The 20009-nt window shown below is 33.0% G+C and overlaps 4 protein-coding genes, 1 long non-coding RNA gene and 1 pseudogene across 6 annotated transcripts; 3 read left to right on the forward strand and 3 right to left on the reverse strand.

Moving 5' to 3' along the window:
* Positions 1-6128: 6128 nt before the first annotated feature.
* LOC145001360 (putative pectate lyase 4) lies at positions 6129-7741 on the forward strand (annotated as a pseudogene). Its single transcript, XR_013661548.1, has 4 exons — positions 6129-6441; positions 6621-6972; positions 7075-7354; positions 7421-7741. The product of XR_013661548.1 is annotated as a putative pectate lyase 4 (transcript).
* A 353-nt stretch (positions 7742-8094) lies between these two features.
* On the forward strand, positions 8095-10476 carry LOC145001361 (UDP-glucuronic acid decarboxylase 1-like). Its single transcript, XM_078960731.1, has 7 exons — positions 8095-8983; positions 9183-9327; positions 9417-9496; positions 9573-9656; positions 9730-9804; positions 9937-10029; positions 10105-10476. The coding sequence occupies exons 1-7, from the start codon at positions 8297-8299 to the stop codon at positions 10312-10314; spliced, it is 1374 nt and encodes a 457-aa protein (XP_078816857.1). The 5' UTR covers positions 8095-8296; the 3' UTR covers positions 10315-10476.
* Positions 10477-10483: 7 nt separating this feature from the next.
* On the reverse strand, positions 10484-12161 carry LOC145001359 (Pentatricopeptide repeat (PPR) superfamily protein). Its single transcript, XM_078960730.1, has one exon. The coding sequence runs from the start codon at positions 12104-12106 to the stop codon at positions 10535-10537; it is 1572 nt and encodes a 523-aa protein (XP_078816856.1). The 5' UTR covers positions 12107-12161; the 3' UTR covers positions 10484-10534.
* A 2305-nt stretch (positions 12162-14466) lies between these two features.
* LOC145002429 (F-box protein At2g39490-like) lies at positions 14467-16348 on the forward strand. The gene is made up of 3 exons (XM_078961707.1): positions 14467-15297; positions 15670-15828; positions 15941-16348. The coding sequence occupies exons 1-3, from the start codon at positions 14467-14469 to the stop codon at positions 16346-16348; spliced, it is 1398 nt and encodes a 465-aa protein (XP_078817833.1).
* A 916-nt stretch (positions 16349-17264) lies between these two features.
* On the reverse strand, positions 17265-19079 carry LOC145002430 (very-long-chain (3R)-3-hydroxyacyl-CoA dehydratase PASTICCINO 2-like). Its single transcript, XM_078961708.1, has 7 exons — positions 19060-19079; positions 18762-18820; positions 18455-18543; positions 18283-18332; positions 18119-18189; positions 17931-18012; positions 17265-17494 (listed from the first exon to the last, which is right to left on the reverse strand). Exons 1-6 carry the CDS (start codon positions 19077-19079, stop codon positions 17984-17986), a joined length of 318 nt encoding a protein of 105 aa, XP_078817834.1. The 3' UTR covers positions 17265-17494; positions 17931-17983.
* A 169-nt stretch (positions 19080-19248) lies between these two features.
* Positions 19249-19659, reverse strand: LOC145001867 (uncharacterized). The gene is made up of 3 exons (XR_013661740.1): positions 19621-19659; positions 19402-19515; positions 19249-19325 (listed from the first exon to the last, which is right to left on the reverse strand). It is a non-coding gene; the product is annotated as an uncharacterized LOC145001867 (long non-coding RNA).
* Positions 19660-20009: the final 350 nt, after the last annotated feature.

Here is a 20009-nt window from a genome sequence, read left to right on the forward strand (position 1 = left end):
GGTTCCACACCGGTATAATCTAAAAATAGTGTTTGGATAAGAATAACTTACTAAGGTGTCATACTGGAAATAAGTCAAAATCTATAAGTAAGTTCCTCCTAACTTATAAGCTTATAAGTTATAAGCTATAAGTTGAAAAGTGTTTATGAAAAATCATAAACTAAGCCAAACACCCCTTAAATACGACATCAACGTTACAAAAGCTAAAACCTTATCAAAACCAAAGTGCATACCAATCAAATGGGTTTTTGAAATTCTCAAAACAATTCATTGACTTAAAAAATGTGTGTGCACTTTTAAAAATAAATGTTCCATTAACTTCAAAACTAAGAGCATCTCCAATGTAAGCTTATTAATAGTTGTTTACTATTTGTTTGACCACTTAGTATTATTAAAAATCATTGGAGGATAACTTTTTTGCTTTTTTTTATTGACCATTCAATATATATTGAATGATCAAATATAGTATAAAAGTTTGCCAATCTAACATTTATCTTTAAGAATATTTCATTTTACATACATAATTTTATTTAGTTGAAATAATATTTATTTCTTTAATAAATAATTATTTGTATTAGATGTTATAGATGTTTATATATTATAACCACAATAAAGTTTAATACAAACCATTTTTAATAAAAATATGATGTGTTTAAAAACAACTAATTAAATGAAGCGGTTTTAAGAAACAATTTATATACATGTGAATCAATTAGTTAAACTTAAAAAAAAAAAAAAAAAAAAAGAAGAAGCTATGTTGAGGTTAACAATTTGAGATATAACTTAATTAGAGTTTAAAACTAATAGAATGATGGATGAGTTGATAATAACTTTAAGTTATAAGATAACTTAACCATTGAAAATGTTCTAAGATTTATAAAAAAAACATTTAAACTCGACTTTTAATTTCTCTTTATAACTACAATAACTAAAAAAAATAGTAATACAAATATTTTTTTTAACTTTTTAACATATTTGATTTTTACCATTAAAAATCCCAAACACCCCTCAAACTTGAAATGCTCAAAAAAATTGCATAGTTACATATACTGACAATAATCATGTCTTAATACCCTGTTAACTGTTCCTTTCCTTCTTCCCTAAAACAAGTAGCCAAGGGGGATCCATCTCCCAACCACCCTCTAGCTTAGAAGAATGCCAAACCTTTGTTCGTTCACTGGAAATCGTTACAAGTGAATCATACTTTCACCCATCTTTCTCAATTCTCATGAACCAAAGTTAACCATTAATCTCTTCAAAACCAGAGAAAAAACGATGAACAATATGAAGCAATTACACAAACATCCAAGCACAAACCATAGAAGAGATGAAGAGATGATGTCTACCAATGATCCCACCTTACTCCCCCAAATCCCTCAAACACACATAAGCAGTCAGATCTATTTTGTGACAACCTGAAATTTCCATTCTGAACAAACCATATCAAGCCAATAGAAATTAGAACAATTACACTGAAATTTCAGACTTTAGGTATAAGTTTGAGTATTTCAGGTTTAGCACTTAAGGAGATATCAGGAGAGTGGATGCACTAGGGTTTTGTGCAACACTGTTATTCCAATACTCTATGATATTAGAGTTCATTCCGGGAATAAAATATTTTCTGCCAAAAATCTCAGGACTATATATAGAAATCTGAACCATATTCCTTCATTAGTTACATTTCCAACTAGAGAAAAGCCAAATTCTCTCTCACAGATCTTCGGGTTTTTATCCCAAATTGTGGGTACTTCTATCTAGTTGTATTATATAGATTAGATTGTGTTTTATAAAATCAAAATCGGATCAAACCCCAAGATTTAGGAGTTTACCGCCCAAGAACACTTGGAGAGTAAACTCCTTTTTAAGGGCCAAAGTATGCCCAATGTCCCTCAAAGCCTTGGAAATGAACCTAGAAGCTACCATTACATGTTTTAGACCACAAAACAATTAAGAATCAAGGGTGAAAGTGAGTTCACGGCCAAGGAAGTTCTTGGGCCGTGAACTCCATATTTATGTGCCAAAATGCCCTAAAAACCTTCCTTAAGGCAAGAGACTAATTTAGACATGTACCCTAAAGTGTTTATAGCCTAGAAAACATAAGGAATCACAAGGATAAAGGAGTTTACGGCCAAGACAAGTTCTTGGGCTGTAAACCCCTATAAATGGGACAAATGACACCCTAACTCCTTCCTTATGCCTAGAACCCAACATAGATCATATCCTTGAAGTGTTAGGAACCTCAAAACATCAAATGACACTCCTTACCATGAGTTTACGGCCGTAAACTCACGGGGGAGTGGTCCCAGGGCTGTAAGCATCAAGCAAGGCCATTTTAAGGCCATAAACCCACCCAAACACTTGTTTAAGCCTTGAAGCACTTCACCACTTGAGTTGTAATAATGTTAAGCTTCATTTAGGGGCCCTATAGAGAGTTTACGGCTAGGATTTTACTCCCTTGGGCCGTAAACTCCAACACACTTGGTCTATTGACCATAAACTCCCATAAGAGGTCTTGCATTCCTTTGTTGCAACCCATTAGCCTCCTAGCAGTTGGCCAAAAGTGTTTTCCTCGCATTAGGATGTTTATACATGTTTAATTAGTGTTATAATCACTAATTGTTTATATACAACTGTCTTCATATGTAATTAGGACCATTGTGTGTGTCTAAAGTCTCCACTTGACACCTAGCAAAACTACCTCTTCAGTTCATCCGTATCACCCACAACAGGTGAGTTCATACCCCTTAATCAATGTTTTAACTATTTTTAAATGTTTTATGGGGGTGGGGGGGGGGGATGCAAGTAGAATCATGTTAGTTACTATATCAATCACATGTGATTAGTAAGTAGCATTTAAATGATTTACTACTCATTAGCCATTTTACCACACAGTTTCCTTCAAATGATTTTCATAAACATTTTATATGATTAAAACTCCTTATTAAGTTGTACACTTTACTATGTACGCTTCATTTTAAACTCATTTATAATTGTGTTTCAAACAAATGTTCCTTTATACTTAAACTGTTTTATCAAACCCACGCTTTCAAAACGTTTTATAAATTGACATCAAGTTGATCGTTTCTTAGATAATAATTATGTTCAAAGGTTTTACCAAACTTATTTTATGCTTTTATATTATCAATTGCATGCCTATATATGTATAGTTATATAAGAAATGTTTAAAAGACTTAGGAAGGCTATCCACCCTATTTCCTTTTCGCGCTTGAGATGTGGTCTGGTGGGATATCGGGTACCCGTCCGAAGGTCGTTTAAATATTAGTTATATATCATGTGTACATATATAGTCATAAAGGTTCTTCTAGTTCATTCAATACCCTTGGGTAGCAAGGGCATGTTCATACGTACCAGTTACATTACTAGTAAGCTACCATAGGGGTAGTTTAGGAAGATACTAGAATTATTATTAGAACACGATATCATACAATGAGTCAGTTCATTTATGAGTCAATACTTGCTAGATAGGGAGAGAACACACGTTACAGCTAGCACATGCAGAACATTACAGCACATTACTATACATTTACGTGAGTACATATACATGATTACATTTACATGAGTACATTTACATGATTACATTTACATGAGTACATTTACATAAATACGCTTACATGAGTACATTTACATAGATAATATATGATGAGTTATTATTACATTTTATATGTATAGATTACGTTATATAATCCTCATTCTTATCTTTACCTTGTGATACAATCACATAATCGACGAGATAGATTGGATTTAATATCCTAGTACTAAAGGATACTTTGCGGGATTAACCATTCCTAGAATCTCTGTTAGCTACAAAGATAAAAGCACATCCTCGGATGTCAACGGTTGATACCATTACATGTATACTTTAAGGGATTAACTATTCCTACACCCAACTGTTAGCAACAGAGGTAAATGTACATGTACGAATGTCTTAAGTTAACATTGTTAGTTACCCTAGTACCAAAGGGTAATACTTAGGTTAGTTATATTATTACCTTTATCTTGTGACTCATTTAGATAACCGATGAGGTGAATTATATTTGAGTATCCTAGTACCAAAGGATACAATTTCTTATAATAATAATAGTAACACAGTCGGGTCTTGGTAGAAGGCTACATTCAGAGCAATTAGGTCTTGGTAGAAGACTCCCTTTTATAATAGTAGGAATCATAGGGATTTCTAGGGTTTTTCAAACGTTTACAGTTGTTCTATAAACATTTTCATACTTATACAAGCTTTCTTTCGAAACAATGTCAAGTCTTTAATTACAAGTTTTACAAATTAAGACACATTAATACTTATGATCTCACCAGCTTTAAAGCTGATACTCTCTTTCAAAATAACTTGTATCCTCAGGTCAACGATAGACAGGTACCGATGCAAGGTTTAGAGAAGATGGAGCCCGATCAAGACTCATCTTTTATTTTGATTGTACTTTAGTATGTATATTATAATTTGACAGAACACACTTGTATTAAAATTATATTATTAATGCAATGGATGATGTTGTTGCTTGTTTACTACTTTTCATTGTTGTGATACTGTACATGCTGTCCTCCGCCCCAGAACGTTTCCGCCGTTCTTGGTTTTGGGGTGTGACATATTTCACGATCCGTTAATTACATCCTCAAAGAACAACGTCTTCTCTTCACCCTAGTCAGAATCCTCATCGGCTCCGTCTTCTTCATCTATCAACCATCATTATTTACCATTTCCTCAATCAACACTGTTACTAGCAATGAATTGCCCTCAATGCAAGCAATTTCATTCTCCCAACGTGACACCAACACCCATTACAGCCGACCAGCTACCCACGACACTACAGGACGGATTCCGGTGGGGACTGGGTGGAAGAGGATGCGGGTGGTGGTGATTGGTGGATCAGGGTTCGTATGTTTAAATATGTAATATGGACAATTATATATAACACAACACCCAAAAAATACTTGGTAAAATAATTCTTTTTCAAATCTGATATAATACAATATTAAAAAAAATAATCCATATTCTAATAAATTAATAGTTTTAATCTCCTTTTATTATATGTCACTTTAATATAACTTCTCATTAATATTATACTATGTGTCATTTAGATATATTAGACAACTCATTTCTAAATTCAAATTTACATTTTTTAATTATATGTTAAATTTGAAGTTATAATAACTTTAAATTTTAGATATGTATCTATTAATTAATAATTTATTTAAAATAATTGATTAATAATTATAAATTTTTATTATAAAAATTTAATTAATTTTATAAACTAATCATCTAATAATAAACCCAACTAGTTTATACAATAGGTACTATTTTATAAAGGGTTCAGCTATTTGGACCCTTTTTACTTTCTTAAAGGATCCTTAATAATTACTTTAATAATTATTTTAACCTTTTTTTTTAAATAAGCTAATCAGTACCAAATAATTATTTTTTTTTATTAATTATCATTGCATAATATTAGACCTTCATAATTATTTTATATTCTACTTTAAATAAAACTAATCATTACATAATAAAATAACTCAATATAAAGATTTGTTTATAGAAAAAAAATATTATTTTTATAAAAAAGTATTAAAATAACCATATATTTTTTTTCCAAATATATAAAATAAAATATTGTAAACAAAAAAATTTAATTTATTTTTGGTTTTTTATTGCAATTTATTAAAATCATTTTTATATGTAAGCATAATAATAAGTGACTTCAAATACGATATAATAATAATACTTAGTTTTCATTTAAATATTTAATATCATTTTATTTTTATTTTTTGGTTTATATAAATATTAAAATATATAGAAACCGTTGATATGTTTGTATTATTATTTGATTATAAAAAAGTAAAATATATAATAAATAAAAAGTTTATAGGAATTAAATGATAAGTACGAGTTTAAAAAAAATTAACTTTTAATAATCATAAAAGTTATTGATATTATAAATGTATGGAATTTTATGCTTAAAAAATCATTAATAATGGGTCCTCTAAGAAAATCTGGGGTCTTAGTAGGATCCTTTATAAAAAAATCGTATTAGCAACCGCTTTACTTGATTTTTGAGAAAAGGAATAACGGTCAGTTGAGTTAACTCGGGTGTCGGTGAAACAGAAATCGACAAAACCAGTTTTGGATCAAAACTCACAATCATTAATGGGGAACCATAACTCCGGCGGGCGCCACCACCTACGAAACCGTAGAAATGGTGAAACTGTAGTTCAAGTCCCTCATTATCAATACGGACATCCATCAAATCAAGCTCCCGTCGAGCTCAATGACGCATAACCAAATGACAGTAGTATCACTCCCTTACTCTCAAGTCGACTGTAACTTGCGAGCTCTCGCCGGACAAGCAGAGGGCTTCGGCCGCTTCGCCGTCGGTGGACTTAACGGACCGCTCTACCATGTCACTACTCTATCAGGTTTAGTCTCGCTAATTAATGATCGTTCTCGACTCTCGTTATCGTTTTGTTGGATAATTAGGGTTTTGCTATCAATGTACCGATTCTGAAATCGATTAATCTGCCAAATCGTATTCAATTGATTCATTTTTTCAGATAATTGATGTTATACATGAACAAGCTTTTACCTTCTTGTGTAGATGATGGACCTGGTTCTCTTCGTGCTGGATGTCGCAAGAAAGAACCTTTATGGATCGTATTTGAAGTTTCGGGTTCCATTGAACTGTCATCTTATCTAAATGTATCATCTTACAAGACCATTGATGGACGTGGGCAGAGGATTAAGCTCACTGGAAAGGGTTTAAGGCTGAAAGAATGCGAACATGTGATTATCTGCAACTTGGAATTTGAAGGAGGTAGAGGGCATGATATAGATGGCATTCAAATCAAGCCTAATTCAAAGCATATATGGATTGATCGTTGTAGCCTCAAGGATTATGATGATGGGTTGATTGATATTACCCGCCAAAGCACAAATATTACCATTTCCCGGTAATTACTTAAAAAGTATTAACAGCTAATTTTAATTCCAATGTGGATATTTGGCTGAAAAAATAACTTTTTGTATCTTAACTTTCTTTTTTGTGTATTTAGTTGTCACTTTTCAAACCATGACAAGACAATACTAATTGGAGGTGATGCTTCACACCATGGAGACAGATGCATGTGTGTCACTATTCACCATTGTTTCTTTGATGGGACTCGCCAAAGGCATCCACGTGTCAGGTTTGCTAAAGTACATTTGTACAACAATTACACAAGGAACTGGGGAATATATGCTGTCTGCGCTAGTGTTGAATCAAAGATATACTCTCAATGCAATATATATGAAGCAGGACAGAAGAAGGTGGCTTTTAAGTACCTCATTGAGAAGGTAAAAACTACATACTTTTTATCGGTTGAGTGGTACCATATGCAGTGATGGTTGTACATTCTGCAGGCAGGTGATAAAGAGGAGGCATGCACAGGTTGCATTGTGTCTGAAGGTGATCTGTTTATGGCTGGAACTCAAGCTGGCTTATTGGCTCCAGATGCAACAAGTGGCTTATTTCATCCAAGCCAACACTATGAGAAATGCACTGTTGAACCTGCAACAATGGAACTTAAAGATGTGTTGAATCATTGTACAGGGTGGCAACAAGTTCCACGCCCAGCTGGCGAGTAATCGGTTGTGTATTCTTGCGCGAATATATATTATATTGATGTATACAGGACAATATTTTTATGTGTAGTTATGTGGTATTTGATAAGTTAATATGTAGTTAAGCTTTTAAAGAGGATTTCTATAAAAGACTGATTCGGTTTTTGGCAAATCTTGACACAAAATTCGAAAGTAAATCAGTTGTAGCCTAGTGGTTTGTGCGTTGTCTTAATTTGCATTGAGGTAGGAGATGTTGAGTCAAAAAAAAAAAAAAAAAAAAAAAAAACATTTAAACTTGTATTTTAATTTCTCTTTAGCTTTTTAACTATAATAACTTAAAATAGTAATCCAAACATTAAAAATGTTAAACTATATTAGGAAAAAAAAAAAAAAAAAACATTTTTAAAGTTAAAAAAACTCCCAAACACCCCCTCAAAATACTAAAAAGAAAATTGCGTAGTTACATATACTGACAATATACCCTGCTAACTGTTCTTTTCCTTCTTCCCCACATCAAGTAGCCAAGGGGGATCCACCTCCCAACCACCCCTAGCTTCGAAGAACGCCAAACCTTTGTTCGTTCACTGGAAATCGTTACAAGTGAATCATACTTTCACCCATCTTTCTCATGAACCAAAGTTAACCATCAATCTCTTCAAAACCAGAGAAAAAACAATGAACAATATGAAGCAATTACACAAACATCCAAGCGCAAACCATAGAAGAGATGAAGAGATGATGTCTACCCATGAAATCCCACCTTACTCCCCCAAATCCCTCAAACACACATCAGCAGTCAGATCTATTTCACGATCCGTTAATTACATCCTCAAAGAACAACGCCTTCTCTTCACCCTAGTCGGAATCCTCATCGGCTCCGTCTTCTTCATCTATCAACCATCGTTATCTACCGTTTCCTCAATCGACACTGTTACTAGCAATGAATTACCCTCAATGCGAGCAGTTTCATTCTCCCAACGTGACACCAACACCCACTACAGCCGGCCAGCTACCCACGGTGCAACAGGCCGGATTCCGGTGGGAATTGGGCGGAAGAGGATGCGGGTGGTGGTGACTGGTGGATCAGGGTTCGTAGGAAGTCATTTGGTTGATAAATTGATTGCGAGAGGTGATGAAGTGATTGTGATCGATAATTTCTTTACAGGTAGAAAAGAGAATGTGGAACATCATTTCGTTAACCCTCGATTCGAATTGATTAGACACGATGTCGTAGAACCCATTCTGTTGGAAGTTGATCAGATCTATCATCTTGCTTGCCCTGCTTCCCCTGTTCATTACAAGTATAATCCCGTCAAAACCATCATATCCTTTTATTTTCCAACACTTTATTTATGTGATTCTGTTGCTTTCATGAATTCAGTTCATCTGTTCAGCTTCAGATTTGATAACTCTGTTTTAAATCCTTGATACAATGATCTTATACTAATCCAAACATGGTTAACTTTGAAAATTTGAAGAACTGATTATGAGTTTTTGAAGTTGAAATTTAGCTCTCATGAGTATATGAATTTGAAAATCTTTGACTTTGTGTAATCACAAGACGAATGTAATGGGAACCCTAAACATGTTGGGACTTGCAAAGAGAATTGGCGCCAGGTTTTTGCTTACAAGCACAAGTGAGGTTTATGGAGACCCTCTTGAGCATCCTCAAAAGGAAACATATTGGGGTCATGTGAATCCAATAGGTAAACCAAAAAAAAAAAATATTGACTTTTATACCCTTTTCAATCAATTGTGTTTATATAATTTGTTGGTTATATCATGAACTACATAGGTGTTAGAAGTTGTTATGATGAAGGGAAAAGAACAGCCGAAACCTTGACCATGGATTATCACCGAGGTGATGGTGTTGAGGTATGTTTTTATTAGAGCTATATGCCTATTATCAATGAAGAGGACATCGAGGGCATTTACGTCATTTGCATTACAGGTCCGGATTGCACGTATCTTTAACACATATGGGCCTCGGATGTGTCTAGACGATGGTCGTGTTGTTAGCAACTTTGTTTCGCAGGTAAAATTGCTTAATTTCATTTTTTTTTTTTCTTGAACACGATTTTTCATAGTAAGATTGGTTTGTTTTGTAGGCTATTCGCAAACAACCAATGACAGTTTATGGAGATGGAAAGCAAACACGAAGCTTTCAATATGTCTCTGACTTGGTAAGGTCATTTACGTCTTTTGCACAGTTCACAGATATTGTCCTATTCATATCAGTCTTAGTCAAATACATATCAAACACAGTACAACCTGTGCAAAAAGAATGTACCAAAATTGACATGTGTTGATTTTAGGTTGATGGATTAATGGCACTAATGGAAGGTGAGCATATCGGACCTTTTAACTTGGGAAATCCCGGGGAGTTTACCATGTTAGAGCTTGCACAGGTTTGTTCTCTTTGCAATTAAATTCAATCAATTTACAAAAATAAATTTTGATATTTAATTTTTGTTTATTTTTAGGTGGTGAAAGAAACTATTGACTCGAGTGCAACGATAGAATTCAGAGAAAACACAGCTGATGATCCTCAAAAAAGGAAACCAGATATTAGTAAAGCTAAAGAACTACTAAATTGGGAACCCAAGGTGCCACTACACGAAGGTCTACCAAAAATGGCGTCTGATTTCAGAAATCGCATCTTGAATGAAGATGAAGGAAAAGGCAACAAATAATAGATACACATCCTATGTATCTATATATGTTAGTGCTCGGTTTTTATGTATCTTTTTTGACACGAGTTTTGTTTTGTTAGTGTAATCTGTGTAACGGATTGATTTAGCTTAATGGATTTTGGTGTATTATCGAGAAATTTGAAGAACTTGTTCTTTTTGCAATTTTTTTTATTATAGTTAAGATATCTTTAAAATTTTGTTATTGAAGTGTACTATGAATTTAACTGTAACAAACAATCAATACTGACTCAAACTCTTTTACATGATCATAAACACAACTCAAAATCTTCCGGATTTCATACGGGTCACCCGATTCACGATCCCCATTAACAAAAACATGAATCTTGAATCCAACTTCAATCCAACTACACCCAGGAACCCTCTTCATCCTCTTCTCTTTCATCTCCCTTCTCACATCCAAAACATTTTGCCATCTTCCTGCAACCGAATGCGCATTCGACAACATAACATAAGAAGACACATCACTCGGATCCAAATCCAAAATCTTTCTACCCGCCACCTCGCCCAACTCCATGTTCATATGAATCTGACAACCACCTAACAAAGCCTTCCAAAACCCAACCCCAGGATCAAACGGTAAATCCTGAATAAATCTCTCTGCTTCCAAGAACCTCCCTGATCGAGCCAGCAGATCCACCATACACGCGTAATGTGCTGGCTCGATCAGACTCGGGTTCTTCATTTTGGTCTCGTGGAAGTATTCTAATCCGTCTTCCACCAGACCAGAATGGTTACACGCAGATAACAAACCAAGAAATGTGACCGCGTTAGGGTTTACACCTTTCGCTTTCATTTCATTATAAAACCCAATCGCTTCTTCCCCTCTTCCATTTTGAGCATACCCGTTTATTAAAGCATTCCAAGAAACGATATTTTTGTCAGGAATTTTATGAAAAGATAACAAACTGTCTTCCATGTTTCCACATTTTGAATAGAATGTGATTAATGAATTGCCTATAAACACACCGATTTTGCCTAAGTTTTTTATAGCTGATGCGTGTATACTCTTTCCAATTCCTAAAGCTGCTGTATTTCCAGCTGATGAAAACACACAAGGGAATGTGTTTTGTGTAGGAACAATTCCTTCTCTCAACATGTTGATGAAAAGATTGACAGCCTCCTCGTTATGTCCTTTTTGGCTATAACCTCCAATCATTGCGTTCCATGTTACAACGTTTTTTTCAGGCATTGTTTTGAAGATTCTTACAGCATCGTTGAATCTCTCTTTTTTTATGTACCCAGATACCAAAGCTGTGTAAGAAACGACATTTGGATCATGGGTTTCATCAAACACCATTTGGGCTTCCTCGATTGTGTTTAATTTGGCGTAGAGATCTGTAACAGCAGTGCCTACAAACACATTTGGATTGAAGCTTGTCTTGATTGCGTAACAATGGAGTTGTTTCCCTAAATTAAGGTTTTTGAGAGATGTGGAGGCGTGAATGAGAGCTGCTAATGTGTACTCGTTTGGTGTGATTTCCATCTGAAGCATCTTGGAGAAGATATAGAAGGCTTCGTTTTGTCTGTTTTGGCGGGTTAACTGGCTGATTAAAGTTGTGACTGATACCACATCCCATTGAGGCAATTCGTCGAACAGTTTAGATGCGTCCAAAAAACAACTTCTCTTTGAAGATGAAGCTACTGATTTGGTTGCAGTTTGATCAGATTTCTGGGTTTCTGTCACATCTGTATGAAGAACACTGTGCAATAGTCTAATCGATTTGAAGTTCTGTAGTGAGAAAAATTGTTTACATTCTACTACACGTCTCATGAATAACTGAAAAACAAGAGGATGCTTCGTCTAGGCTATTTGGTTGAAAATTAAAATATAAATGGTGTTCCTTTTATTACAAACGGATCCCAAGAATGGTTTTTGTTACACAAATGGTCGCCCACATAATAAATTGATTTTTTTTTTTTTTTTTTTTTTTACCTAAAGTTATAATTTTTCATCGAACAATTTCCCAAAATTCATTATGTAACTTTTTTTAAAAAAAAGTTATAACTATATTTTCTTGTTATTTCATTAAAACCATGACATTTTCCAACTTATTAGAAAATTCGTAAGTTACCATTAAACTAAAAATTAAACTTTTTCAATAAAATCATTATATTTCATTTTTTTTTTTTTTCTTTCAAAAAAGGCTATCATTATTTATTCTAAAAATCAAGAAACAATAAATAATAACATCTTAGTTATTACTATTATTGTTTTTTTAGTATTATATATACTTCTTGTTTATGATATTTTTTCTAACTTTTTAAGATGGTTAGATTTTTAATTATATCATACTGTCATATACCAACAACACATGACATATCGTACCACCGTCGTTGCTGCCATGCAAAACCACAACCAAACTAACGTATTTGGTTCTTATGAGAAATTATGAAAACTCACAACATTACCATCACCTCCCTCATCCAATAAGTCATACATGATGAAAAGTCCACTCTCATCTGCAAGATCTACGAAGTTTTTGCAATGATTCATCACTACCACTTCTAGATCTAAGAGTTTTGACGATGATCCACCACAACCAACACCGCCACCTTTGGATTGACGAAGCTTTAACGATGATCCACTATAATTGCCACTAGATCTACGATTTTCAACATCACTGCCTCCAGATCTACAAAGTTCTGTTAGAGGTACCACCACAATCACATTTACCAAACACCATCATCCAACACCATCAAATCTGCTATCTAACACCACTGCCAAACACCACCAAATTTGTTTCACTATATGGTACAAAAAAATATTTCATGAAATGTCTCAATGAAATTTGGTAAATGATTAAGCTCTTAATGATTGTCTAAACTAGAGTATTCAAATGCGAATGAATTTCTGAAGTTTTGTTAAACTGTGAATGAGAGTCTAGAACTATTGTATTAAAGTGTGAATTATAAACAAATTAGTATATTAAGCTATAAATTATGATTTTTTTTTCACAATCTGATTTTTAGAGCTTGATAGAATGTAAGAAGGTTTTGTCTCCCACTTGTAAGGTCATTCTAATGCATCGAACTCTTAAGAGTTTAATGTATTGTCACATCAACATTCTACTAACTTTATCATTTTACCTATTAAACTCTACACTCAATTAAACTCTTAAAAGTTCAATGAATTTCCACATGGACATTTTATTATATATTTTTATAAATAATATTGTAAAACTATAATGTTACATTAATTAGAAATCAAAAATTACAAATTACAAATTACAAATTATTAATTAAAGATTGTTGTATATGTTATCGTTTTAAGATATTTTTAAGATTTAAATATTTTTGTTTAGAATATTATAATATAAATTAACTTGATGATCTAAATTATTGAATATAAAATAAAGTAAATTACAAATATATTATAAATCAAAAGATAATGACATGCACCTTGTTCATGTGTGTAAGGTGTAATTATTTAAATACAAAGTTTTATTTGTGAAATAGTTTAAGAAAAAAAAATCTATAACACCGTTTAATAAGGATTAAACCACAATTCATTGAACTTCACCCGGTGGGTTTATTGTATTGAACTCCATCTCATCCACTTTTTGTCCATTAAACTCATCATTAAATCCCCAATGGCCTAAGTTGCATGAATAATTTTACTGGCTCTTGGTTATTTTATTAAAAAAAAAATAAAAAATGAAAGGTTAGGATCAAATATATAAATCCAATATATGGTATGTTAGTGAGAAAATAAACTTGTTCATCCTACATTTGTTAAATCAAGTATTTATTAAGATCTAATAAATTAGCAATCAACGTCAACAAACTGAAATATAGAAGGTAAATGAAGGCTAACTTTGACCAACTCATTGTATCTTCTATTTATGAAAAAAGCACAAAATAGTACTCCCAAAAATACAAACACAAGACGGCATAACTTTACCAATTTAAAAAGAAAAGAAAGTATATAAAATGATTAAATTGAGTCATATATTGTAATACTTTTCTAACAAAAAAGTCTATATTTGACTTTGACAGGCATGCAATTATCTCCTATTTTCATTCCCGTTTTTGGCTCAATGGAAGCCATACCTTATAAAACCTCAATATTCATTTCATTTTCTTGATCAATCCAAATCCAGCCCTCAAATTTGAAGCAAAATGAAAACAACAATGGCTGAAAACAAAGAAAACCACATTTCAATCGATAACATTCCATACGAAATCTTGTATCAAATCGTCTCGTTGATTCCTTTGAAAGAAGCTGCAAGAACCATCATTCTTTCATCTTCATGGAAGCACTTATGGGCACCAGTTCAAGTGTTCGTAAACATGGATTTTGATCGAATAACAACTCAAGAATCCGGTCAACAGATGAACCAGCTCATCTCTTCTTTCTTAAACACTTACGAAACAAGTTACCAGATCCTCAATCTTTCTTTTCTCGAACCAAAAACAGTTAGCGAAGAAACCCTGTTCTTCAAAGCCATTAAAGGAGTAGACAAAGAGCTTCACATATGCTTCAATGGAGAAACCCCCACAGATTTCGGTCTAACTATTGAATTGCCTTTGTGTAAGAACGCCCATTTTTGTTCTCTAAAGACCCTCCACCTTAGATCCATCACCAGCCTGGCCGGAAGCTTCCTACCGGAGTTGTTTTCCAGTTGCTGGAACCTTGAAACCCTAACTCTTGAAAAATGCAGTGGCTTGCAGGATATTGACCTAAAAGCACATGGGTTTTTGCAGAAGTTTGTGGTTTTGGACTGTGAAAACATGGAAAATGTTACCATTTTATCAGCTCCAAAGCTTAAAACTTTCTGCTATCGAGGAACCCTGGTTAAAACTGAACTTGAAGACGTACCAGCGTTGTGTGATGTTACCCTAGACTTTAAGGGCTCTACTGCCTTACGTGATCACAGTGAGTTTGATAGTGAAGACATTGTCTCTCTTCTTGCGTCTCTCAAGGATGTTCAGGTACTCACTGTAAGTGGGTGGCTACTCGAGGTAAGTTTTACATTTTGAAAAGATATTTAGTAGAATCAATGATTTTTAGGTTTTTACAGAGATTAATTGCGATACATATAAATATGACACCGTTTGTCTAACCATTCGTTAGTTAGGAATATGTAGATTACGTAATTATCATTTTGTAATCAGATGGTTAATTTCTCTATAAAGAAAAACCAATTATAAATGTTAAAATCGAATAGAACTTAATTTGTCGTGTCACAAAATATTAAAATAGATTTTCAAATATAAGATTATTTTGTTTCGATATTAGGCATTTTGGATACTTGTGTCTTTCTCTATCATCGTCTCAGTCTTACTTTGAATATAACTAATTTGTTTTATTTCGTTTTCTGGTTGGACAAAAAGTGGTTATGTACAAGAGGAGTAATATTTGATGACTTTGACTTCATGTTCAACGAGTTAAAAGAGCTTTCATGGATCGATTGTTGCATGAACAAACAAAAGAGAGATTCACTTGTTTGCTTCTTAAGCATCACACCATCCTTGGAGAAGTTATTCATAAAGGTACCCTCGATCCAAATCTAATGTACAGCTAAAGCTTCACCTTCAAATACGTATGGTTGATACGAGTTCCTTAAAAACTGACCCAAAAATAAATTTCTTGCTCTTAAAGCAGATTGACAAAAAATGGAGTACGAAACCATGTTCACATTTTCACCAATCTTGGCCACAAGCTCGGGCCAATGAGGCAACCACGTCTAATGATTGGAACCTTAAGCATATGAAGGTGGTGAAGTTTTTGGGGTTCAAGATCGAAGAACAGAACCGAATGTTGGTTTCCTTGATAGATGTTTTGCTGAAAAAGGCCATTGTGATGAAGAAAATGAGTGTTACGGAACCTGAAAACAAGCTTTCATGGTCTGTAGCTAAAGTCCCTCGAAGTCATTTGAACAAGATGGAAAAAGCATCAACAACAACTTGTCACCATTCTAAATCTTCTCTACTCTTGTCATCATTGGACAGCAATTGTTGTTTTCGGTTAACGCCAACCGGTGAAAATGAAATTGTTCCAAGATTTCTGTAAGGCTATGAGTATTGGGACTTCAAACCACTCATCCCACCCTCGCTATGGACTCGATACACGACTCCCTAACCTTCGCTAGGTGATTTGCCGCCGATGGGTCGCTACACCCGTAGCGAGAAAAGAGAAAGAGTATTGGGCTGTGATTGGTTGTGGGCGTATTTTTTTTTTCAAAACAAAACCTATTAAATCATATTCTATGGCTTTCTATATTTTTCAACATATACATGCTAAACTTATGCGATAATAAAAAACCTATGTAGTAATGTGTTAGGAATGAGACAACTTCCTCCGGCCATACATAAGCATGGAATAATGAAAAATGATTATTTAAAGGGTTTAAAACATCCTATTATGGGCTTTATTGGTACAAAGTTATTCAAAGCTTTTATTTTATAGCTTTTAAGAAAACACTCAGAAAAGAAACCCTGGTTCGACAACATGAACTTTTAGCTTTGGGTTTAAACAACTAGCTACAAATTCCAAAACTACTTTAACACTACAAAAAAAAGGCCAATTAGTGACAAAAACGAAATGGTCACTAACAATAAAATGAGTCGTCACTAAATGATTAGTGACCAAAATTCCGGTCGTCACTTTTCGTCACTATAGGTCCGTCACAAAACCAATTTAGTGACCAAATATAAACACGGTCACTAAACAGTGACTAAAATATACTCGTCACTAAAACTGTGACGACCCGCTTGGTCACTAAATTTTGTCACTAATCAATGAAAATTGTCACTATTTTATCTACTTAGTAACCAATAAAAGTCATCACTGTTTTATCCGATTAGTGACCATAGAAAGTGGTCACTGGTTTATCTAATTAGTGACTATAAGAGGTCGTCACTCATTTAGCCTTTTAGACAAAAAAAAAGGGTCAATAATTAAGAATTTACTGAAATATTAAATGTCATTTTTGAAATGAAATATAACAATATCCAATTAGACAAAAGAAAAAGCAAATGCTATAAATGTTTACAATACAACAATAATAACCAAATAAATCTTCATATAAAAACAGATGATTTCCCACCTAAATTATACATGGAATTATAGAGTTGCTAACACCATAAAACCAAAATAGAAGTAATCAAATGAAAAGTTCCATTTGTTGGGCATCCTTATGGAATACTTTTCATACTCCTGCAAAATACAAAGATAAAATGGTCATTTACCAAATAGAATGGTCAAATTCACTAAATAGAAGGGTAAAATGGTCATGTACTCAAAGGAGAGTAAGATACTGTTTCTTTTGTTGGTAGACATTGTTTCTAAATAGAAGGGTAAAATGACCATTTGCTCAAACAAGAGTAAAATACAATAAGCATTGTTTTAAATAGAAGGGTAAAACGGTCATTTAATCTAACAAAAGTAAGATACTATTTCCTTGTTAGAAAGCATTGTTTCCAAATAGAAGGGTAAAATGATCATTGACCAAAGTGAATGATAAAATGACCATTTACTCAAGCAAGAGTCAAATGCTACTTCTTTGTCTCTTTTTTAGTTAATACAAAAAGTCAAGGAAAAGAAAAGGGTAAAACGGTCATTTTATATGGTAGTAGGAATGGAGGGTTGTTACCTTCCTAGAAGGTAAAGCATTATAGATCATAGCAATTTCACTTGAGATGCCAGTTAGATATAACACAAGAAAGGTCCTACACCTACACTCACACAACCAAAAGTTACAATTTTTATAAAAGAGAATAGAAAAAATAATAATGTGAAATAAATTCTTGAACCTATTTGACCAAAGAATGAAGATCAAACCTGAGCCATAAAAGCCAGTATATAGTAGAACCAAATGCCTCTTTTGTCCCAAAGAAAGAGTATCTAATAATCTAATTATCAACACCATAAATAATATATGGTTACAAAATAATCAAATCGTTTATTTTTTTTCTTCCATTTCTTCATGCTCAAATAATTTTTACCTCAGTGATACTTCAACTAATGACCAAATAGCTAACAATAGGATGTGAACCTGTCACAATCAAGGTTTTTTTTTTTTTTTTTTTTTTTTTTTTTTTTTTTTTTTAAATCTCAGTAAAACTCTAATAAAACTGAAAATTATTAACTAAAAGAAAGAAATTAAGTGACTCTAACCTCAAGAAAACTATAAAGGATTCCCCACACTACATACAATCTTGAACTTATTTGAGGTAATGTTGCTGAAATTGGGGATCTGATCAAGCCTTTTTCATGCCATAAACAACATAAAAATAAGAAACTTATACTTTCTTGAAAATTAAATTGAGGAAATAAAATATGAAGTCATAGCTTATCAATGAGATAGAAGTGTAGAACTTACCTATGACACCATGCAGTATCTATTTCAAAAAGTAAGCAAACAAGAAAAGAAAGAGAATACATAGAGGAAAAGACCCCATATTTGTTCTACAATAAAACTTACCAGGAGATATAGTGTCCATAATACACATCATTATAAAATCTACAGCTCCAGGTGTGCCCCTATATATATATTACAAGAAATGATCAGTATCATCATATTGTTGACATCTTATGTTAATATGCCAAAGAGGGCAACTCGGTTGAAAGGTCATTTATATAATAGTTTGTTCGTGTAAAAAAACAAATCATTTTTCTTTGTAAGACAATTTTTGTACTTCAGACTTTTGAGTCCTTAAAAAATGTAGTTGAAAATTGTAATATCCAAAAAAACGTATATTCAGAAAGAAAGCAACAGTTACAAAGTTTTAAGTTCATCCATTGCTTTTGCATCTCACAATCGCCCAACTCCAAAACTTTTACATGAAATGAAATACAAGATCTCAAATATATGATGGATTGCAATGCCATTACATAATGGCCTTGAAAATTCTTCTTCTTTTTGTTTGTATCTAAAAATAACAATAACAAAAAGCAACAAAATCAAATCTACCTGATTATATTTTGTCCCTTTCACCCAATTAATGGAATTTGCTGCTAACCGAGTCATATGTCGGTACGTTTATAACTGCCACAAAACAATCAAAAATTAATTACATAATAATGATTTTTATTTATTTATTTGTTTATTTATTTTAACTTACCATCTCCATGAGAAGCCATTGTGAGTGGGGAAGAAAGAAGCCTTTTGTGTAATGGAAGCAATGTCTTTTGCTGACACTTCGTCCACAACCTTCAAGAAAAACTCCATTGGTTTCCTGTTTTAAAACAATTTTTAATTTAAAAAAAGAAGAAAGATAACGTATTTTGTAAACAAACATAATAATTATTGTTGATATTAATTATGAGAAAGCTATATGTACCTCTCTCCATATGTCAATATCTGTCTGCCTATATTTTCTAATGCAACCATCTGTCACACATAAATCATATAACCACATTAAACTTGTTTTTACCATTATTTACACATAATATCATTTTAGGGTATGTACCTTTCAATGCATAACAACAATATAATTAAACTCATCCATACATTGCTAATGTATATACATTGATATCAGCTTAATGGTTAAACTATCAACTTCAAATGGATTTGAAACTCTAAAACAAAAGGAGTTATTGATTTACTGTAAAACAAAGATCAACAATCAACAATCTAAATAATAAAAGAAAGAATAAAAACACCTTGAGAAAGCCATTGTTCCCTATGAACGTCAAGCTTGTTGGTCATAAGAACATGGATTCAATTGTC

Source organism: Lactuca saligna, chromosome 6, assembly GCF_052625555.1.
Source record: "Lactuca saligna cultivar CGN05327 chromosome 6, ASM5262555v1, whole genome shotgun sequence".
Classification (NCBI taxonomy): Eukaryota; Viridiplantae; Streptophyta; class Magnoliopsida; order Asterales; family Asteraceae; genus Lactuca; species Lactuca saligna.